Source organism: Crocodylus siamensis, chromosome 3, assembly GCF_052110815.1.
Source record: "Crocodylus siamensis isolate JL-2025a chromosome 3, ASM5211081v1, whole genome shotgun sequence".
Classification (NCBI taxonomy): domain Eukaryota; kingdom Metazoa; phylum Chordata; order Crocodylia; family Crocodylidae; genus Crocodylus; species Crocodylus siamensis.
Genome location: NC_143397.1, coordinates 194,919,054 through 194,943,315, shown reverse-complemented (window position 1 = coordinate 194,943,315; position 24,262 = coordinate 194,919,054). Strand labels below are relative to the sequence as shown.

Below are 24,262 nucleotides of genomic sequence, written 5' to 3'. Positions count from 1 at the left end.
TGAGAGCAGAGGGCAGTTAGCCTCTTGGGGAAGCTGGTTAGCAATGCAGGGAACATATCCATCCTACTTTGCTATAAGGCCTATTTCTCTTTTTTGCTCAATAGCTATAACCTGTTCCTGTCCTCTTAAGATTCTGTCATCCAGCATAGAAAAAGGTACCTCAAAATCCTGTACAAAACTGCAATAATTACAGTTTGCAAATAATTTTCAACTAAATAAACTGAATCTATTTTAGAAAAATTAAGATTTTTCTCCCCTCTTTGCATTACTAATGCAAATGCTTAAAGTCTATCAGCAGAATAGTTAGTTGTACCTAATAAATAATAAACATGTGCTATCCTGTGATAGCACGTTATTGTTGTTCTTATTGTTATTATTATTGTAGAAAATGGTGTGCAGTCTCAGGCTGGTATGGTAATTATATGGTAATTCTAGCAAGTGGCATACTACCATAAAATGTCTGGACACCACAAGTCCCAAAAAGAGTGTACACAACCTCATCAAATGTATAAAATGGTACTCTAAATACTAACATTTTTCTGATCTTTTCCAGTTTTTCTGTTCATATTTTTAAGAAGTGATTTACCTTGTATATGTAAAACATTTATGTATAGAGCTAGGTGAGTGTTGTGATGTAATTACTTTGAATGTATGATGGAAGCCTTAGATAGATTAATTTGGACTGTGCTCTCCTTTTGTGTTTTCATTCTGGACATATTCTAATAAATGAGTATTAAGAATTATAAGTAGAATGCTGCCATGCAAAGGAGTATCCCCATAAAGTAGGGCTAGTATTTGCTTTTATGCCCTTTGAAAAGAGCTGTTGAAGTTTCAAATGACAAATTTTATATTTGAATATGCAATTCCAAACTTGTATTGTTATTAAGCAGCTACTTAAAACATCAGTGAGGATATAGAAACATTTGACCTGTACAATAAACAAGAGTTGGAGTGAGGCGATCCAAGCATAACAAAAAATGGAAACTTACGGACAGTAATATTTGGATGGCACTGTGAATGACCTCTAGGTACTGGAAGTCAATTATACAGCCTGTCACAGAGACGTAGGAGTAATCATCTAGGATTCCAGGGGCTGACGGACGTACCACCCTCCGTATGCAGCCGGGCCCATGCTCTCGCCACCAAGAACGATGCATTGAGATGTTAAAGGTCATAAGATCAGTTTCCTAGGAGACAGAGAAAGAAAGGGGATGAGCTCCTCTGTCACTGCATCATTTAAGGTGAAAAGGGGAAATTTTCCCTGTTTAACAAGAAAATTGAACATATTTAACAAGAATAACTGAACATTTTTATATGAAAACAAACCATAAACAAGGAAAGAGAAATGCACTGACATTTGTTATTTATACAGCAGGTGTGCACAGAAGACTCCCCTGTGTTGGGAGTTCCTTGGACTAGGTGTTTTACAAAGAGCAAATAAGTGTCTCCACCCCAAAGAATGCATAATGCAAAATTACATTTCTATTTTTATATTCTTAGCAAGTGACTCCAGCATATATTTATTTTTCTAGTAGGCAGAGATGACAGTCTCTTGTATCCAGCCCAGCTCCTAAAGGAGGAGATCTAAATGAACCTCTGTGGAAGGTACTTGATTCAGTTTCTTTAGAGGAAATAGTTTTTAGGCCTTGTGCAAATAGGGAAGTATTTGATTCAGCCAATTTGGAGGGCAGTGATTCGATTCAGATCACTGTCCCAAATTGATTTGGGTGAATTGGCTTCAGAAGATTCGGTGCTGATTTGGAGAGATTTGGTGATTTGGATCAGCTGGGGAGAGGCAGGCACAGCTGGGCAGCTGCAGGTTCTCCCACAGTTCCTCTGGCTGTGCCTGCCTCTCCCTGAGCAGGGAGAGCCATGGGAGAAGCCCCTATGGCTGCCCTGCCTGGCCTCATCCCCCTCCTGGCCCCAGCCTAGTCCTGGCACTTAAAAATAAATAAATAAATGAACAAAAGCCCCACACTCACCAGCTGCAGCAGCGGTGATTCGGGCCTCTGGATGTTCGTGGCAGAGCCCCCCTCCATACGCAGCGTGGGGCAGAGCGGGGCAGCGGAGAGTGCCCCTCTGCTTGGCACCCATGTAAGCAGCTGTCGCATCATACGGGTACAATGTGGCTCAGTAGGGCACTGCACCCTGTCTGGGAGCTGGGGCTCAGTGGTGTTGGGCTCCAGCTGACTGCCTGAGCCATCCCAGCTCTCAGAGATTACACAGGGCCCTGCCAAGCCATGCTGTACCTGTGTCATGGGGCAGCTGCCACGCAGGTGCCAAGCAGGGGGGCGATCCCTGCTGCCCCCCACTGCCCTGTGCTGTATGAGGGGGCTCTGCCACAAGCCCTCAGAGGCCCCAATCACCACTCCCAGAGTCAGTCAGTGCAGGGCTGCTTTTTGTTTTTTTGTTGGTTTTTTTTTGAAGTGCTGGGAGGCTGGGTGTGGGGAATATGCCCTGCTGCCACTTGCCCAGCTGGCATGAGAGGGAGGGGGGCACGATGCAGGCGTGGCCCACTCCAGGTGCCAGCAGGGCCATAGCCCCACTCCTAGCACTGCTGCACCTGCATCAGCACTGGGAGTGGGGGCTATGCTCTGCTGCCACTTGCCCCCTTCTGTCTGGAGCAAACCGCACCCGCATCCTCCCTCCCCCCCGGGCTGGGCAAGCGGCAGCAGGGCAGAGCCCCTGCTCCGAGGGCTGCCATACCCACATCCCATTCTCCCCCCCTCCCCCCTGCCCTGGCTGGGAAGCTTGTCCCAGCTCCAATCCTCCCTCTCCCCCATGTCCCTTCCCTTCCCTCTCCCCCAACCCCAACAGACCTACCAGCTGCAAGCAGCTGTATCAAGCTGCCTGCTTAGTCTATGGCCCAGTCTCCAAAGTTGCCTAGTCTTTCCCGAAGCTTTTCTGAATCAATTCGAATGCTTCAAACAGATTCAGAGCTTTTAATTTGTCTCTTGATTTGATTCAGATTTGCAGATCTGGTCCCTGAATTAGGCCAAATCTCCTCCAAATCCAATCAGCTACCGAAGCGTCACACAGCCCTAATAGCTTTTGTTTTGTGTAAATCTACCAGTGCTCAAGGCAAAGAACAGCACACAGAGACCGCGTATCAACCTCCTACTTTTACCTTTATGGCTAGTAAGATGGGAAAAGGCAAAAATTTGCCACATGTTCTACGGGCCTGGCTAGGAATGGACACGCTGGGCTATGTCCTGAAATGAATTAAATAAAAGTGGCATTTCAAATTGGATTTCTGTATTAAATCTGTGAGTTGATTATCTTATTCAGAATAAAAGGACTCTCCCAAATGAATTCTAGCCATTTTAATTCTGAATGGAGTGTCCATAGAAGGGGTTAAAACCATATAATTAAACCATTTTAAAATCAAATTTAGATTAACTTTGTTAATGCCCCTATGTGGGCAAACCTTGCTATCTACACAGATATTTGTCATTTTCATGTGCACACTTGTATATAGATATATACATGCCTATCTGTGGTTGTAAAGTAGGCTGTTATATTTACAGATTCACATATGGAACGTTATTTTGCAAATCTATCCTGTAAGTTTAGCTTTCTGTGGAATTTAAGTCTACATTAACAAAAGTTCATAGTCTCTTTCTGCTGTTATGTATGCTATATACTGGTAGTTGCCAGGTCATTAATTAGATTTGGTAGTATATTGGTCTTCTGTTTTTAAATATTCTCTGACATTGGTTTAGAGTTGTTTCCATGATAATCTACTGAACAGAAATACATCCTGAAACACAATTCCATTCAGTAAAATATAATTATAAATAAAAGAAAAAAAAAGAGCAACAACAGTGTTTTACTCATTTCAACAATCCCAGAGAACACACAGTAGTGTCAAGTGCTTTTAGCAATTGACAAATATGAGAAAGTATGATTTGAGAAAGTATGATTTGTCAAGATCTGTACAGACTGGCTTATTTTCATTGAATTTGGTAGCTCTTTACTAAGGTGTTTGGCAAACTAAACCTGTGGACTGAATATCAAGTGACAAGGGGAAAATGTTTTGATATCAAGACTGCAGAAATAGGTTGATTGTAGCAGTAGGTTTTCATATGGATTTCAGTTCTCTTTTCTCTCACAGTCTTTTGGTTTTTCAAGTTTTGTATGCTACCAGTACTCCCTATTTAAATGTTTGCATTTGATTAGTCCATAGCTCATACAAGAAGAATAAATAGTATTCTTACATATGAATAAATACTGTTAAAAGACAGCTGACAACATTAACAAGTTAAATTTGGTGCAGTCACCACTGACACCACCTATTCTAATTATAATGAAAAATTATGACACTCAAATATCACTCTGTGGGAGATGTAGGCAAATTGCTGACTTCCAAATGGCAACTGTTATATATCTTGTTTTACTGGTACATGTTTATGCAGTTTATTTATATCTTTCTTTTCTGTTTTAGATTAATACTTTACTAGTTAAAAATGTGATTTGAGAGCTGATTTTATGTTACTTTTTATGGTTTTATGTTCATGTAATCAGAATTCAAATAAAAATATGTTATCTAGGTGCAAAAATATTTGGATATATGTAAGAATGGAAACAGAAAATAGCTAACAATATTTTTTGTATTTCTCTGGACTTTCACTTCAGCTGCAGATTGTAATGCAGAGAGGTGTAAAAATAATGAATATCCCTGGAACTACAGAAGTAGGCAGATAGTCACTTCACCATAAATAGTTTATCAGGCAGGGAGGAAAGCACATTGATGGTCTTATTTTTAAGCCTTCAGGCATTAGCTTTAAGAGCTTAAGTGGGGTTTATGTGGTGTGCAAGTCTTGCACATAACTGGATGTCACATCTTACTGAAACCATGGCCTTTTATGCCACTAAACCATCTAAAAGTTTTCCCTCAGATAGTTGGATACAGGAACCTTATTCGTTATTTCTTTTTTGCTTCTCTTGAGGCTTAAGTGGTACTTATGTGGGGCATGGGACTACGGATCAGCCCCTTCAACAAAAGTGAATGTAACTGTATAAATATGTTTGGGGTTTTTTTTAACTGCTGCTGTCTCTTCTTATGTGTGGCACATAGAGAACAACATATCAATAAGGATCATCTTGTCACCTTTGAAGGTAAATATTACTGCAAACCAGATCATGGTGTTCAGAAAACTTTAATATTACAAAGACAACTGTTTGATGTTTCCAAGGTGAGCCAATAAGCTTATATATAGCACTTGACAAAAAAGAAAGGAAAAACAAACATATGTTTAACTTTATGTACATGAGTAATCTCAGCTAGAGCTAAATAATAAATGAGATATGTCCCCCAAATTTTTGTGCAAGTTTTTCCAATTTTTTTGAGATGCAAAAATTTTAAGTTTGCCATAATATTACTTTTACTATCTACAAAGCACTTAATAACATGCTTAACTTCAAGTAAATGCTTTAGAAGTCCCATTCAATGTACTGGATGTTTCATTTGGTAATGCAACTGATGAAGATAATGGCATATGTTAATTATGCTAATGGTACACAAGAGAGGAGGTGGCACAAACATCACCATCAAAATCTAGCCTCTGCATTAACAAAAAGAAGATAGGATCATGCCAGTTTATGTATCATTTTTCATTAGGGAGTCATGCATGGGTTAGTGTCAGAGTGTTTCTCCATGGCCTTTCACAATGTGTATCATGCTGATTCTCCAAAGCAGGCACAAAAAGGAAATCACTGTCTGGCATTACTGATTTTTTGTATAAGCAAACAAAATCATTTCATGCATTAGTTTGACCCTGATGTACTTCATCACAAAATGGTAGTGGTGCATGTGTATGAGCTGATACATTTTAAATTACCAAGCAATAAAAGAAAGCATGAAAAAATCACTTATACTGGCCAGAGTGTCTAATTTATAGGACTTCACTTATCAGAAATAACTAGACTGTATAATGAGTCAGATATGCCAACCTTAAGAACATCAACTGGTGACTTCATTATTGTTTACAGAAATATAGCTAATTCAAAGACTGTTTCTACCTGTGTGCAACTTGGAAGTTCCAGTGAAGTTTCTAGAGGATAGAATTGAGACCTACTCAGAAAGCTGCTGTTTTGTGAAGTACTTAGGCTACAACCTACTTATTCTTATTTGTTCAATTAATAAAAGTTAAGTATTTGCTAAAATAGTCCAAGGGTGTGCCTGTAATTTTTCAGGAGAAAAATCACAGTTATGATTCTTTCATGCTAAAAGCAAGTGTCAAACAAATGTTCACAAAACATTCAATGTTCTGGTAGGGAATGCAATGAAAATTGCTGTTCTTTTACAAAAGTATGCTGTTGTTCAAAAGCTTACTGACTGATTAGGTTTCATGCATCTATATAACACTACACCTTGATGAATCCAAAGAGAGAGAGCTTAAAGGCTCACCAATTTAAAATTGTTGACTTCCTGAGTTTAAAATTCGCACCAGCTATCCCTGTATTTATTCTTTGTCAGCCTGTAAATAATACCACTTGAGACTGTAGTCTTGTTAGACTTAACAGACCAAGTTTGGATAGTTGATGGGTAACAATACTTCCATGAAATTATAGATCTTAAAGAAGTAACGTTAGTAATGTCATATGTTACATTTTGCTGTTTCACTCAGTCAGCACTGGAGAAGCAATGCTTTAGCAGAGCTGTCCAACAGCTGAGCAGCTGGGGCCCTCTCCCTGTATGCTGCGTGGGTCAGTCCTCCCTCCTGCAATGTGCACACCACAGACTCTCTTCCCCATTACCACCACATGAGCAGCACAGTCTTCCCCAGCCCCTGTCATACGGGTAGTGTGAACATTCAAGCCATTTATCGACGAATTATTTGGAAAATAATATATAAAATACCAGGGGGAAAAAAAAACAAAATAGAACAAAAAATTCCTTGCAATTCCCTATACGCAGTTACATTTGTAGTTCTGATTCAACAATGTTGGCATGAACAAAAGGCCTCCCTATTCCCTAATATCTAATTTCAAGGAATCATTTCTCCCCATTAGATACAAACAATGCATTTTAGCACTAATGAAGCCTGCTCTAAATGTAGGACTACCCTGGAGGACAAGCATCAGCTGCCAGCCAAAGTCCACAATTTGCAGCCTAACCTCAGTTTTCCACTCCATTACTTCCTAAGACCACGGTTTCTGATCCCAGTTCATCTCCATTTGACCATTCACTCTTTGTCTCTCTCCATTACTACCGAATAGAATGATTTTGAAGCAGTAGGCAGACCACATTTAGAAAGTGGTTTTGTGAATAAGACACTTTCATCACTAGCTCTCAGTGTCTTGCATTAGCAGTGATGGTCTTCATGCTCCTGATATTTTGAATATTAATTACTCAATGTTCCCTTGAATCTTTTTTTACTTCAAATTTACATAAGTGTCTTTTCTTGGGCTCTGAGCTGGAGATAAGAATTAGCTTGTTAGCCATAACAATTGGAATCTGCATTACTGCAATTTCAATTGCTTTAGTACTTCCTACTTTTGACCAATACCTCCTATATGGAACAGACCAGTGGTGCACAAAAACTATTATTCACAAGGGTTCTGAGTCATGCAGCCACTTTCTTGCATGCAGTAGAAATGTACCATGTTTGCCAATCTAATAACTGTATGTGACCTGATTATTGGGACAGTTACTATATAACTGCAATGGGTTATTGGCATGTTTATAACACATATATGTTCGCCTAGTTTAATCGGGCTGCTAGGAAGCAAGCAAAAAAACAATCTCCTACTGCCTGTACAGAACTTCTGTTTCCTGAGAGATTTTCTCCAAGGAGCCACTTCATTAGGTTGTTCCCAACTTATTTTTCTCCCAGTGGCCACTTTTACTCTGGGAGAGAAATTATGAACTCCTATACACTTGTGATTTCTCCAGAGGTAGCAGGGACTCTCCCAGGAGAAACTGAATATCAGTCCAAGCCCCTAGTAGGCACACTGACATTCATTAAGAGACCAGCCCTGAGCTATTGATCTGGGAAGATGCTACTTCTAGGTTCCAGCTATAAGAGGCCCTTTGCTAGTGGTAGGAACCAAGACAGTAAAGGATTACAAACAGTTAAAAAGAGGCACTCTGCAGACAGTGGAGGTAGTTCTCAGCTTGCTGATCACAGAGAAATGACAGTCACAAAGACAGATAACCAGTGCCTGAAGATGTCAGATCTTCTAAAGCCTTCTGGGGGATAATAAACCTGACATTAGATAAATACACATGGAGACTGCATATTATTTCTCTTACAATTTTCCTTATTCCTATTGATATAAGATTAAACATCATATTTAAAAGCCTGTTTGGCATTCACTGCTGGTCACAGATTTCCAAAGGGAAGAACTGCATGTGCTGCATGTCCATTTAGCCTAGTGGATTCACAGGGTGCTATCCAACAGGACTTAACCTAAGAGTGGGATAATCATAGGATTTTACTCTAAAAAAATCTGAAGACCTGAAGCCTAGTATCTGAGGTAGTGGACTCAGAGGGTGTGTCCAGACGTATGTGGACATTTGGTTCTCCAGGGACTTGTTCCCGGGGAACGTGTGTGCCACGTGTGCTTTGGTGTGCAGTAAGTTATCCTGGGTGGTAGAGGTGGCTGGGACCAGCACTGTACTGGCCCCAACAGCCTTGCCTGGGGTCCTGCAGGCTGCAGCCACAGTGATTCTTCCACGCAGAGCCACGGGCTCAGCTCTGCTTTTCAGCAGCACTCACTGACCAAGTGTGTTTTTTCCCTCACCGATTTTTTTGGTTCCCTGGATATCCATGGGGTCAAAACAACCCATGGAAAAAAAGTGGTGCAACACATACTCAGGCAGCACTTGTCTGGACGTGCCCAGGGAGATCAGCCAAGGGGACAGAAGTGCAGCTAGCTTCCACCCTGGCACTGGTCACCTCCATGTCTGTGTATGGTGGGAATCAGGACTTCCACATTACGCATACTTACTAGTGTTAATATATTTGTAATGTATTAATCTACGCACTTTATTCATCTATAAATAATACATGCCCATGCATAGTGGATAAACACCTATGAAATTTCATATTTTGTACTCTGTAAGATTCTATATGTTTGACAGCTACTTCCTACATTTTAAATGACAGAATATTGAGGAATGTCTCCAAAAAGGGCATATACTTCTTAAGTAAAACTGCTTGGCTACATACAAGCATTGTATTTCTACTGTGAGAGTCTCTGTTGGAGTGTATAAGCATTCATTCAACTTCTCCCAGGGGAAAACATCCCGTACTCATGAAAAAAATCTTCCATCTGTATACTCCTCTCCCAGTCTAGTCTTGGAAGCAACTTAGGGAAGTGGGGCAAAGCCCCCCAGCCCACTCCTCAGCTGGAGTCCCTGGTCTGGGGAGTAGACAGGGGGTTGGCCCTGTTGCTTTCACCCAAAAGTCCCCATCTTTTCCCCAAATCTGAATGTTCCCAGTCTGAAGAAGATGCAATGAGTCTCTCCCTGCTGTTTCTTCCCCTGAGAATGAGAGGAGAGGAGCAGCCACTGCTTCCCACACCTTCCCCTAACTGGGATCACCTGGGTCTCAGAAAAACATGAGAAACAGGGAGAGATGGTGACTGCAAGCTGAATGCCTGTTCTCTGGAAAGATTTCTAGTGGTGGAGATTTCTCACACAGCTTCTTGGCAGGCAGCCTAATTATTTCCAGTTTTAGAAACTGGAAGTTTTCTGGCCCTTTCAGAGATTTGGCAGAAAGTGCTGATTCATTTCCACAACATATTAAATACTGGCTTCGTTAAAACAAAAATGAAAACAAAAACAAGTTAAGCCTTACAGCTAAATTGATTATATGCCCGGGAGGGTGGACAAACTAGACAAGTACCATACTTTATCTGTTTTGCTTGTTGTGAAACACAGCAAGTCAGATTTTGTTTCAAGCATGAAAATTACATTTTGTAGGTTTATTTCAATCTACAGGCAAACCAAGTGCCTAACTGGAAAAAAAGCAGTTCCTTTGCGCGGTTTAATTTGCCACATCCTTGGGAATGTCTTGCACATTTTGCAAAATTGGCACGTTTCTGGCTAGATGTAAACAAGTTAATAGTATCTGTAGGAAATCAAGCAGTAAGCACTGTGCAAAAAATGCAGTGTGTTGTGTCTTTTTTCTGTAAACTTATGCCCAGTCTTATGCAGTCCCCCTGTCTTATCCTACCTTCAAGATATCTAAGTGAGACTTTTGTAACTTCTAAAGAACTATATCACTAAACATGTCCTGTTTCCATGAAACAGGCACAGAAACACTATGGTAGCTAGATTCCTTAAACTTTTCTGTTTCAGCCTAAAAAGATTCCTAGGTGACTCAGCTCGGCCAGTTATACCTGCTCCAAGCCCAGCTGGCTTTTTGCCATGCCAGGAACTGAAGCCAGGGGAGCCTCTCTGCTGCATGGACCCAGCCCAACCCCCACCAAGACCCGAGCTTTGATGGGGGGAGGGATCTGCCTGGCATAAAGGCTTTGTTCCCCCACCTCCACCACCTGGCTGCATAAGAAGCAGATAGAGCCTTTTCTACTCTCTGTGACAGCCTGGGGTCAGGGCTGGGCCAGTTCTCACCTGAAGGAGACAAACATTGCCTGAGGCTAGCAAGCTGTCCAGTGGGGGCCCCATGGGATGGCAGCAGAATGACACTTATATTCAAGCATAATGGATGTCATACAGACATTCAAAAAAGCACTGTAACCTAAAGCGCTTTAGTCTAATACCACACCCATCAAGGGTTAATTTAGAGTGGAATCTGCCATTTTAAAGCATTTTAAGGGCTATGAACATCTGCTCTGTTGTGGCTTTAAAATGTTTTCTGTGTCTTTAATGCATGTTAAATGTAACACCTCTAGCCTATGTCCTTGGATGTTTAGTAGGTGGAACAGGATCTGGGCCTCAGTATTTGCCATAAGGACAGGTGAAATGACATCTGTTCTTTTTAAACCTCCTGTTATGACTAGAGATGAGCCTTGAACTTTGGGTACAATCAGATCCATACTCAGAACTCAACACTATAGTTCAGGTATCTGATGTCTGTCTCACTTTGCTGACAGTATCTGCATTTGACAAGAGGCTTGACATCATACAAGAGCATTAACATAACTTCAGAAAAATAATCACAAATCCAAATGAAGGAGTAAGGAAGACAGCTACAGAAAGGATGACTAGATCAATATAAGCCCACACATTACTTGTCATAGGATATACAGGATAAGCACAAAGCAGTCAGGGAAACCCAAAAGACCTATTGTGCTCTCACGTGGTCCCTGGCATATGATTAAGCTGAACACTTAGTCTGAAAATTGCTCTCACCTACCCTCACTGATGATTGACTATCCACACAGAGCCATTAGACAAACAGTAAGTGGAGTCTAAGCATGATTTTGATTCTGAAGACTTGACATAGTGTGAGGATTTGGGCAAAATCCAAGTAGACTAGCATGTCCCTAATCAAGTGGTATGACCAAGGGAATGATTCAGATTGAAAGGTAGAATTAAGAAGAGAGTGAACTGTAAGCATAAAAACAGAGCATTAAAAATATCAAGTCAAGTGCAGCAAAAATTCAGGCAAAAGAAGAACTCAGAGCAAGACTCCTCCAAGAGAACAGAAAGTTTCTGCCCAAGGAGTTCATACAGTTAAGAAATCTGGAAATAAAGGTTATGATGCAAAGCACTTTTCATCCATACAGTGCCCATTTCCATCAGTTACAGTTTTTGGTGGATGTAAACAAAGGAACTATAATTCTCTGGTGTTAAAAATATATTTTTATATCATCCTAGAAAACAGAACTTGTCAAACACCGTACCCTCCCTGTGAGGATGGACGTGCCTATCGGAAGTCCCCAAATTAAAACAAAGGCTTTTCCTGACATATGTTTCACTTATGGGAATGGGGATCTTACACTTCTGTGTGAATAAATTATCTATGAACAAAGACTAAACAAATGTATGTTATTGATTATTTAATAACATATACTGTTACCAAGAGGAACTGCTGCAATGATAACTAAGATTGGATTGTTATGCTTGTTGCACATAGAATCCAGCCTGACCATGATTACACTAGAAATAATGGCTTTTGTCCATATTTCAGTCTCCTCTACCACACGGAGTCATAATGTAATAACTCCTCCAGAGGCAATCCATTCATGGGACGCTGGTTCTGTTACTGGGAAATGTATGCAAATAGCAAATTCAATTTTTGCCAACAAAAGAGACAATTCTATAATAAGAACAGATGCAATCTACCCACTAGCCAAAACAGTATTCAACTCTATTATTATCCAAATAGCTTTCATTTTATAAATAACAATTTTAAACAAAGACAAAGTGTAAGGATGGAGGAATGATTTAAATTACAGCATTGTAATAATGGTATAATACCATTTAAGAGGAGTAGAACTAGTTTATTTACAGCTTTTACCAAAACAATATAATAAAATGAACAATAAAAATATATATGTAAAATTAAATCAGTTTTACTAAAAGCATACAATAAAATTATACTTTCTACCAGTTTATACAAGAATATGATGTATAATGATCTAAAAGAAGAGGTAAAATGGAGCAATGTACAATAAAACAGAACAGGAAAATTCTATTTGATTTTGGCCCTTTTTCTTTGTGCAAGTAGCACAAATATACCTAAGGCTGCAGGCTAAGTAGCAGCTCTTCAGAAAAGGACCTAGGGGTTACAGTGAACAAGAAACTGAATATGAGCCAGCAGTGTGCCTGGTTGCCAAGAAGGCTAACAGCATGCTGGCTGCATTAGTAGGAATGTTGTCAGCAGATGGAGGGAAGTGATTATTCTCTTCTATTTGGCACTGGTGAGGGCACATCTGGAGCAGTGTGTTCAGTTTTGAGGCCCCAACTACAGAAAGGATGTGGACAAATAGGACAGAGTCTAGAGAAGGGCAACAAAAAGAGGGTTAACCTAAGAAGTATAAGAAAAGCTCCAAAGTGTTAGAAAGAAGCCAAATTGTTTTTTTCCTCATTAACCCAGTATTTAGTTTTTCACATTAATGGAAAAATCCATCTCCCTCTCACTTTTTTTAGAGAAGATACAAGACCATAAAAATGATTTAAGTCATCAGTCTCATTCTTCCCACAAGAGCATCTTCTATCTGAATATGGACTCTGACAGCAGCTGCCCATGAAAAGTGCAGATCTCATTAGCATGAATCTCAATCTAGTGGTGGCCTCTCGTTGTTAGTAGTTTTGAACCACAGACAGATAGGTTTCTGGGCCAAAGGAGTGTTTTAGCGATCTTTAAAAAGGAGAAGTTCAAGACAGTCTCACTGCTAGCATATCTTCCTGCATGCTGGTATCCTTAATTCTTAAGTTTTTGTCTTATTTTAATAAAGGGGAAATACTGGGTCAGTTACTTACTCTCAGTACATTTCCATGCCATTTATCTGGGGAGAGTATAGATGTTCTTTAGTCATCCAAGCCAGGGTTTGTTTGGCAGAGGAGAGGCTTCTAAAATGCACTTCCTGGAGTATTTGGTAGGTGTAAAAGATCTTTCATCCAGTAACTTAGGATTCTTAATTGAGCTAAAGTGCTCATATTTATCAGTCCAGCATATGAACCCCTCCCCTTACCCCCCACCTTGTGGAATTAGGTAAAGATAAAAGCTGCCTTAAAAAGTACTTGGAAATCTTTTCAATTTTTGGGTGGACCATGGGATCAACACTCCAGAGTTCAACTCCATGCAATAAAATAGAATCTACATTGGATCCATAGACTTAGCACTTCCAGAACAGCTCTTCCACCTGTCTTATTGCAGAAGGATTCAACTCCATCCATAATTTGTTTTCCTAACATTTACACTTCCATTGTGCTTATTCCATCTCAGATTTTTGCTAAAATATATTCCAGCGTACTTAAAAGAAGATACCATCCCTCATTTCTTTTCCTGTAAAAACCAGTCATTTATTCTTTCATATCTAAAAACCAATACCCTGGTTTTAGCTGTATTGCTTTCTAAGCTATTTGAAGGACAATACTGTTGAAAGGTGTCTACTAATCTTTGAAGACCTATCTGGGATTGTGACAGAATTAGTATATCATCTGCATAAAGCAAAGGAGAAATAGGATCATTCAAAATCATGGGTGCATTAGACTCAATTCCCTCTTAGAACCTCTTTAAGATCATTCAAGGATACACTGAAAAGTAGCTGAACAAAGAAACATCCTTGCCATATCCCTGTCTTAGTTGGGAAACTATAGGGTTGGGCACTGCCAATCTCACAACGCACACTCGATGCTCTGTTTGAATAGTAAGTGATAATTAATTGTAAAAGAACTGTGTCTGTTGCTATTTTCTTCCATAATTTAATCTGTCTATGGAGTCAAGGGTTACCTTGAAGGTTATATACAGATGACTCTGTCTTTTAACATATTTAGATGCCGAGTAATATAATGCCAAGCAATGGTCCATGCAGGAATAACTTCTCTAAAACCTGTCTGCTTTTCTCCCAAAATATTATTTTCCAAGATCCATGTCTGAATTTAAGAATTTCTCTCATTTATGGTGGATTCTGTGCTGGTTCTCCCTTAACTCAAAATACAAGGACTCTGAGAGCGTAAGAAGATATAGCTGAAAGATAAAAATCTAATCTAAATTTTACCAAAATAGTATATCCTAAATATAGGACCCCCAACCCAAAGATCATTTAAGGTAAAGGAACACAGATGACCTCTAGCATAAATTCACAAAGACCTTGGAGGATTACAATTCCCCACTTAAAGGGCATGTCCAGACGAGTGCATACTTGTCTCTTGCCCTGCCTCAAACCCCTTTGAGGAAAGACAAGAGGCATGTGTGGGAAAAAAAGTTCCCCACGCTGAAAAAATTAGAAAAAACCTTGCCGCAATACAGCAGAGCAAGGCACAGTTCCAGACCATGCCCGGAGCCAGCAGGGAGTCGGTCCTCCAAAAGAGATGCTTTGGTTTCGGCCAGAGCATCTGTTTGGTGCTTCTGCTGCCCCTGCCCCAGTGCTGTCCAAGATAAGTGTGGGGGGGCGGGTTCATGGATGTGGGTGGGTAAGCGGTGGCAGGGGGATGTGGGGGTTTGGGGAGTGGCGGGGGGAATGTCCCTGGGGCTGTGGGGGGTGAGGACCTGGCCCAGATCCCTGTGGCTCGTTTGGTGTCTCTGCTGCCAGCACCTCCAGGTGGGGGTTCCAGAGGAGGGGCTCGACAAGCAGGTGGAGACCAGCCTCCAGCTTTGCACTAGAGAGAGTTGCACAGCTCTGGGAGGCACACACAGGAGCCACACCTCCTGGAGCCATGTGACCCGCTCTGGTGCGAAGTCAGACTAGACGCCAGGTGACACAAGCAGCCCCAAGGCCAGCAGGACTCGGCTCCACACGGGTCCTGCCACTATAGGAAGGGCCCAGCCAGGTGGCAGAGTGGCCCCAAGGGTGGCAGGACCCAGCTGGGCCCAGCACACGGGAACTGTGTACTGTGCCAGATCTTGTTGCCATGGGCCTGACCTGGCCAGGCAGCAGAGGGGACCCAGGTGACAATGATGGACAGTGCAAAAGCGGACCAGTCTGGTGTCCTCCAGCCAGCCCAGGTGGTGGAGTGGGGAGCACTCTGAAGCCAAGTGAGGCGTCAGCCCCATGACAAATTCTGGTGGGCTAGAGGACACAGGGGGGTGGGGACCGCTGCCATGCAGGACCTGGTTAACAAAGGCAAGGGTGTCGGGAGGTAGGGCAGATTTCACTTCCTGCACCAGATGGCAGGTTGCACGTGTTGTGGGTAAATCCATGCGCTGGACCAGTGCAAAGGGGTCCACCCACTCCTGCCTACTGTAGTCCAGGAGGTCTCCAACATGGGTGACACCAGCCAGGATCAACCCCTGTCACAACTGGGGTGCCTCTGCTGCCAGCACCTCCAGGTGGGGGTTCCAGAGGAGGGGCTCGACAAGCAGGTGGAGACCAGCCTCCAGGCCCAGATGTGGTCCTGGTAGAAATCTGGCAGCCCTTGCAGGTCCTGCAGGAAGCCCTGCAAGCTGAGGAGTTGCCAGTCATATCGTAACCCCTGGAAGTGGAGGAAGAAAGCACGCCCCAGGTGGCTCCATGCTGCATGGCTGCCGACACTGTACAGCAGTCGATGCAGGGCCTGAATGTAGAATGCCAAGACCTGGCTGCACAGGCAAACTAAGCCCTGGCCACCCTCCTGCAAGGGAAGCTCAGGACCTCTGCAGCAACCCAGTGCTGTCCTGGCCAGAAAAACTTCAGAGCCCATCTCTGGAGTCCTACCAGAACCTCAGGGAGCAATGGCAGGGTGTGTATGCGGTGCCAGGGGATGAATAGGACCAACTGGTTCAGCACCAGCAGTCTACCACGCAGGGAAAGACATCACAGGAGCCCTGCCCATGCCCAGAGCCACTCCACCACCCTTGCCTCCAGCTGGTGCCAGTTCTCTGGTGGGGAGGGGTCTGTGGAGGATAGGTAGACTCCCAAGTAAAGCAGCGACCCAACACCCCAGTGGATCCCGTGGAGCGCAGGTGGGAGTGAGCCCACCTGCCACCCGTCACTCACTGCCAAGCCAAAGCTCTTGACCCAGTTGATCCAGGCAGAGGAAGCCACTGAGTACAATGCCTGGCAGGCCTCCACCTGCGCCAGGTCGCCTGAGTCCTGGACCATGAGGAGTACATCATCAGCATACACTGACAGGACCAGCTGTACTGCCGGCTCCCAGAGCATCAACCCCACCACCCACTTCAGCAGGAGAATGAGAAAGGGCTCCAGGGCCAAGGCATAAAGCTAGCCTGACAGCAGAAAGCCTTGACATACCCCCTTCCTGAACAGGATGGGCTCCCTCAGAATCCAGTTGAGCTTGACCAAAAATTCTGCAGAGGTGTACAGCACCTAGAAAGCCTGCACAAAGCGGGACCAAAAGCCAAAGGCCTTCAGTGTGCCTGTGAGGTACCCATGATCCACCCTGTCAAACACCTTCTCCTGGTCCAGGGATAGGAGGGTGAAAAACAGGCCCTCCCTGTGCACTAGCTCCAGGAGGTCCTGAACCAGGTACAGGTTGTCAAAGATGGAACATCCAGGCACTGTGTACATCTGTGTACACTGTATCAGAAGAAAACAGTCTTCATCCAGATCTGAGTACCTTTTCCTTTGCCCTCCAGTAAAGCTGTCCTTGAGGGCACAGGGTTGAGAATCAAGAAAAAGCAGATGTTTTTTAAAGATCTGAGGAGGTTCATTTTAATTTTTTAAAATTTAAATTGAACTGAAGGTTTAATACTTTTTCTGTTTTGGGAAATATCCTGGTCTTGAAAAAATCCGCATTACTCCACTACAGTTAGCTTTCACATATAGTTTTCTTTTCTCTTCTTTTTGTTCATGATACCAGGCTGTAATATTTTTGCTGTTCCCCAAGTCTAGCACTGCTGTTTGGGCAGTGGTCCAGGAATCACTATAAACAAGCCCTTGACCTCATTGCTGATTACCAATGTACTGGAGCACTTACAGTCTCCACAACCAAACTCTTAAAATTTTCTTAAAAGCTAATTTAGTCCCTGTGGAAATTTCAAACTGAAAGCAATGGAAACTGAACTCCTCTCTTTGCTAGCAAAAGAAGTAAAGCATCAGCAGCAACATACTGTGGAAGGTAGCAGGACACTAGTAAATATGCTTGTTTTAATTATTTATTTTGAATTGATTGTAAACACCCTATTCCAGACTTTAGGCATTTTAACAATACTCATATGCGCAAATGCACACACATCACAGAAATGAAATCCCAGTGCAGTGATGGCAGAAAAGACTACCACAAGTGAATGCAAAAAAATAGTTTTAAACCAACCCTCAAAGTTCCCTTTTCTTAGCTGCCTTCTGACTAACTTCAGGCTAACATGGCTAACTACTAGGACTGTGCAAAATGGCACCGTTCTGTTTTGCCTTGAGTTTTGATGGTTTGAGGGAATAGTGTTTTGTTTTGAATTTCATTTTGAGTCAAAACAGCTGTCCTGTTCTGTTGTGTCAAAACAGAAAGGCTGTTTTGATGCTGTTTTGAGTTTCACTGGGGATGGTGAATGAGACCAGAGCTACGTTGCACTGGGGCAGGAGGTAGCTCAGCTGGGCTGCTTCCCGGTGTCCCCGTTAGATCGTGCTGGCGGCGGGAGACAGCCTAGCTGCTAGATCGTGCTGGGGTCGGGAGGCAGCCCAGCTGGGCTGCCTCCTGCCCGCCAGCATGGTCGAGTGTGGGCAATTAAGCATGGTATCACAGAGCACTCAGGTGCCCTGTGCCTGAGAGCAGAAAACAGCTCAGGAGAGACACCTAGTGGCAAGAAGAGGGAGGCCCAGCTGCCAGTTACCAGGGCAGCTGGAGTAACAGGTGCTGGTTGCCAGGACAACCGCTGGGGAACCAGCAGACAGGAAGGGGCAGGGCCTGGCCCATATAAGCCCAGGTGGGAGGCCAGGAGGGCAGTTCCCCTCTGGCGGCCAAGGGAGGAGGAGCTTGGCCAGTGCAGACAGAAGGGAGAACTCTGACTGCATGAGCAGCCCCTGGTCACTGCTGGGGGTTAAAGTGTTTTCCTGGTAGGGATTGAATGTTGTTTGGCCAGACGGTCTAGCTTTTTATGTTATAGCCCAGGGGCTTTGTGTTTTTGTGTTTGCTGTTTTGAACTGGAGGACTGGGTGAGGCTATTAGGGGTTGGAGGAGGCCTCATAGGGGCTCCATGGTAGCATGGGGATCCTGGTACTAGAGAGGGTGCAGCATTTGGGGTGCATTGATCCCAGCCCCAAAGCAAGGGGGGGCAGCGAGAAGCCACAAGGAGGTAAAAGAGAAGGCCAAGTCACAACAGGGCCCAGGTCAAAACCATGTCAGTACCATCTGCGAGGCTTGGGCTGTGGTGTAGGGGAGGAAAAGGAGCCACAGATAGCACCCCCTGGCACCGGGGCATATAAAGTGGGCAGCCTCCTGCTAATTACACCAATCAATTAATCAATTAAAATCAAGGCAAGGCAGGCGAGTAAGCAGGCGGTTGGCCCATAACAGGAGGGCGGAGTCACCAGTAGAAAGGCTCCAGTAGTGCTACTCCTGTCATACATGGGAACCCAGGAAGCAGCCCACCTGAGCTGCCTCCCACCCCCGGTGCAATCAAGCACAGTGCTCTGGGAAGCATCCCAGGTGGGTGTGATCAAGCAGATGGGGGTGCCAGATCTTGCACTGCAGATGGGAATTTAGCCCAGCTGGACTGACTCCCCATCCCCAGCTTATGTCAAAAAGTTTTGACTTTCGAAACATTTTGATCAGCCTCATTTTGTTTCAAGGCTAGTTTGACCAATGTTGTTTTGTTCCAATTTTGCTGTTTTGACCTCGAAATTGGTTGAAACAGTGTCAGAACAAAATGGCCACTGAAATTGTGCACAGACCTACTAACTACCTCTCCACTCTTCAGCCATCAGTTCACTCACTTCCTGGTACTTAACCATTTAACCACTTAATCTGGTATTTCAATATGGGAGCTGCCTGTTGGCTAGCCCTGCATTGGAGCACTCTTGTGCCCTAGCCAGCCCCTCCGTAGTACATAGAGACGGGTCAGAGCAGTCCTGGGCTGGCAAGCAGTCCCGGGCCAGGTCAGAGCAGTCCTGGGCTGGCCAGCTGGGGCTGCTCTGACCTGGCTCAGCATGCTGTACGTTTGAGTGCACTTGTAAATGCAGAGCCTGGGAAGCAAAAAAAATCCAGTACAATAAGTGCTGGATTTTATTGTTTTGTCTTAATTGCACATGTAGAAGCACCCACAGAGCACTATTTAGACAGACTGATAGATAAGGTTTATTGGTCTGTGTCCCGGGAGTCAAAATAATGAGTGGCACTTACCAGCAGCTTGGGATGGGACGTGCACGTGGTGGAAGAAGGAACCCACATGGCTCTTTAACTACCTTTTTGTTCAATTACGGCTGGCTGATGACATCAGCATCGGACGCCGGCCGACGGAAATAAGAATGGCGGCCACTGCCACGGAGGGGGCAGACAGCACAGACAAGGAGCTGCAGTTGCCGCCGGCGACAGGAGGAATCTTCACCATAGGATTCACAGAGCCGGGAAAGCCAGCAAGGATGCAGATGGCACAAGGCTAACATCCTGACAGGAGCCCACACTGGACAACGTGGGAGCAGCAGGCATGGTATCCAAAGACATGGCTGGAGTGGCATCCAGGAGCAACATGACCCACAGGTGGGGTGCTGGGATGACGGGGCACGGAGAAAGCCGCACCAGAGAGGGAAGACCCTGGGAGAGCCCTGAGGGGGTGCAGTCGGGGCGGGCATCACCGCCAGTCCCAGATGGAGTGACAGGCAGAAGAGAAGAAAGCTGGAGGTGACTCATCTGGGGTGGGCCAGAAGGAAACCCCAGGAAGTGTTTGGGGTAGGCTTGTAAGAGGGTAGGGAGCGACCTGGTATTCTGTATTTTGTTGGTCCGTTTATTTAGTCACCCCAGACATAGGGGCAGAGAGAAAGGGGTACGTACCCCGGGGACTGAGGCTGAAGAGAAGCCTCTGAAAGTTTACCTTTCCTTTTGTATGTTTTCCCCTGAAGGAATGGGTGAAGGTGAGGAGGGCAGATAGGCAGGCCCTTACGGTGGTCACTGTGGCTAGGGGCCACGGGCACTTAAAGGCAAAGCCAGAAGGCGTTACTCCACAGTGGGGAATGAGACCAATGGAAGGGTGATGCACCAAAGGTGGCATGAGGCCAGGGTGTAGGGGTGGTAGAGCCCGTGAGTGACCGCCGGGTGAACCCTGGGCCACCTAGTATCCTGTCAACCAACCCCTCCTACTGAGGAGCAGCAAGTCATGGCAGGAGAGAACGGGGTTGGCGACGTGGGAAGAAGAGAGCTACTCTGGCACTGACACGAGCCCAGGAAGTGCTTGACATCTACCCATAGAGCAAAGGCTGCTCGAGAGTGGTTATTCGAAGCCTGGCAGTCACAGTCTGCTATTGCCATGATAGTTGAAAGCTGTGGGATATAAGCTTCCAAATGGCACTCTTATATACTCCCAAGATGACAAGGCCCTGGATAAGTGCAGGTCTGCCCTTGAAGGAAAAGGACTCACTCAACTCACCAGTGACAATGGAAATAAATGGGATCTAGCCAGACTCAAAAAATAAGTCAGTGTGAACAATGAAGACATACACCACCAACAGAACCAAATGGGATGAACTCTAAAGTAGTAAAGGAACAGGCTGACATAATTAAGTACCCATCTTTAAGAAAGGGAAGAAGGAGGATCTGGGGCATTAGACTGGTAAGTTTGACCTCAATACCAAGAAAGATTGTAGAGTTGGTTATCTTGGAGTCTATTTCTTGAGAAACAGGGGAGAACAAAGTGATTAGGAAAATCCAGCATGGATTCATCTGACCAATATGATTTCTGTCTATGAAAAAGTGGCAGGCTCTACGGATTGGGGAAGAACACTTGATGTGGTATACATCAATTTTAGCAAGGTTTATGAAACTTTCTCCTATAATATTCTCATTACTAAACTAAGAAAATACAGACTAGATGGAAGTACTGTAAGATGAATACACAGCCAGTTGGACTATTATGCTCAATAAGTAGTCGTCAGTGGCTCGATGTCCAGTTGGGAGGAGATATTGAATGGGGAAGATGGAATTGAGTGAATACTTAGTAAATTTGCAGATGACATAAAGCTAGGTGGAACTGCACATAGAACAGAGGACAGGGTTTGAATCCTTGATAAACTGGAGACTTGTTGAAATCAATCAAATGAAATTCAATAAGGATAAATGCAAAATCCCTTACTTAAAAAAACAACAACAATTGCATATACAAATACAAACTATGGAAAAGCTGGCTAGGCTGCAGTACTGCAAAAAAGGACCTGGGACTATAATTGACCATGAACTGAATATGAAAAGTAATTCCTCCTCTAGTGAGGCCTAAATATTGCTTCCAGTTTTCACACCAAGAAGAATGTAGACAAATTAGAAGAGTCCAGAAGAGACTGACAAAAATGACTAGATGCTTGGGAGGTATGACTTATGAGGAAACACTGAAAGAACTAGGGTCATTCTTTGAGAAGAAAAGACTGAGAGGAGTTAATAATAGTCTTCAGATACCTCAAGGACAATTATAGGAACAGACTATTCTTGGCTTCAGAAGCAATGGTCTTGAATTGCAGCAAGACAAATTTAGTTTGCCTCTGGATGGAGGCTGCCTATGGATTTTGCAGTCCCAGCATAACACCAGGCGCCATTTTCATTGCACAGTTCAGCAGGCCGCCTCCCTTCCAATGCCTCTGATTGCCTGATGGGGTCTGTAAATCTCACCCCTCCTCAGAAATTGACAGATAGCCACCTATCAACATCTGGGGAAAGGCAGGACCTCCAGGGTCCCTGGGCCATAGGCATAGGGAGGGCCCTCCCTGGAGATTGAGAGAGAGCCATCTGTGAATCTCCGTAGAGAAGCGGGACTTCTGGGACCCTTAGCCAGAAGTGTGGGGGGGCCTGCCATAAAAAAATCTTCCCCTTCCCTCTGCACCATGCTTCCCACCTCCATTTGCAGCTCTCTTTTGTTTTGTCTCCCCCTCCCCAACCCTATTTTCCTGCCTTCTCCAAGTCCCTGCGCATACATGAGGGACTGGGCTTTTTTTATGGGGGACTATGAAATTCACCTTTTCCATGAAAATCACAAAATCATGAATTTGGTACGTCCTTAGATATTAGGGAAAAACCTCTCTCACTATAAGGGTGGTTCTAGGTGGGAGAGGCCATCTAGAAAAACTGTGGAACCTCTCTCTTTGCAAAATGTTACGAGCAGGTTAGACAAACACTTGACTGGGAAGGTTTATTCAGGTATGATTCTGTCTTTAGCAAGGGGTTGGGACAGATAACCTTTAGAGGTTTCTTCCAACCCTATTATTCTAGGATTCTATGAATTAAAATAATTGCTGTCGATCTCTACTCCCTATTAAATTTTCCTTCAATTCATATGGATTCAAGCACCTAGTCTTCATCTACAACCACACTTTTACATGGAGAGATTAAGCCAGAGATAGACATCTTTAGCAAATTATGCAGCTGTATATAAAGCCCCCCCCAATGGGTCACATATATACTTATTAAGGGTATTAGAAAAGAACCCTAGAACTCTTTCCACCAAAATGGCCCCTCAGTCAGCTGCAGAGTAAATTTTATTGAGACCTCCTGAAAAATATTGGAGACCATTGACAGTAACTTTATTCACATGTGCTAGACACCATGTGTGTCAGCAATATCTTGCCAACAACAGTATTAAAGGCATAATAAAAACTTGGAAAAAAATCAGAGTTGGCCAATAAATGCTTATGGGTTAACTGTAAGGGAGTGAGGAGGGGCTCCAGCCCGGACGGCCCCGACAGCGGTGCGACCCAGCTCGACTTCCGGGTTGCGGCTGGTGGTGCAGGACAGGAACTTCCTCTTTACAGGAACCCCGATGCAGCCAGCATGGGAGCAACCCGGGGCAGTATAAGAAGCATGCCAGACATGCAGAGGAGGGGGGATCCAGAAGCGGCAGCAGCGGTGGCTGATGGCGGCAGGAGCACGCTCCGGCAGATCCCTGCTGGGCAGAGGGGGGATCCAGAAGTGGCAGCAGCAGTGGCTGACAGCGGCAGGAGCACGCTCCAGCAGATCCCTGCCAGGCAGAGAAGTGGACAGACCTTTTGGAGTCGACTGTACCTCGGCGAGGCACTTTGCCAAGGGGAGCCGGCTCAACGAGGCACAGAGACCCACACTGGGTGGAGTAAGCAGGATCCAGCCCAGACCACACCGGAGGTAAACAACGGCAGGAAGGACCTCCAGGGAGCAAAGGAGTTAATGGTACCCATTTTGGCTTATAGAGTTTCTTTTCTCGGTTAACTGAGAGAGACGAGAGTGGAGCAGCCCCATCGGACGGTGCTAGACTGAGGGCCAATGACATCACACCAGGCCCTTCGTCTAGCGCAGCAATTTCATGCGGCACAGGGGGAGCTACACCCGGATAGAGGTATGCGGGGAAGGGAGGCCCCTCCAAAGGGAGAGAAGGAAGTCAGGGGTGAGAAAAAGCCGATCGGTAAGGACCCCCTCTGTTTCCTCTGCGGAGGAAGAGGACATATAGCCCGGGGATGCCCGTTGAACCCCGATGGTCAAGCTACTATGGGGAGACCTTACGCCGAGGGGCATTTTAGGGACAGAGGTCCAGCGGAAGGGGAACCGATGGAGTGCGGGGTGAGTGCCGAGGTAACACACTCCCCA

At 44.4% G+C, this 24,262-nt stretch overlaps 1 protein-coding gene across 3 annotated transcripts in view; it reads right to left on the bottom strand.

Annotated features, from left to right (window-relative positions):
- NKAIN3 (sodium/potassium transporting ATPase interacting 3) overlaps positions 1-24,262 on the bottom strand; it is a 691,062-nt gene that overhangs the window by 203,542 nt on the left and 463,258 nt on the right. For all 3 annotated transcript variants that reach the window (XM_090040058.1, XM_090040059.1, XM_090040060.1), the window contains exon 4: positions 990-1,187. In XM_090040058.1, the coding sequence (XP_089896184.1) occupies positions 990-1,187 (198 nt within the window). The remainder of the gene's footprint in view (positions 1-989; positions 1,188-24,262) is intronic.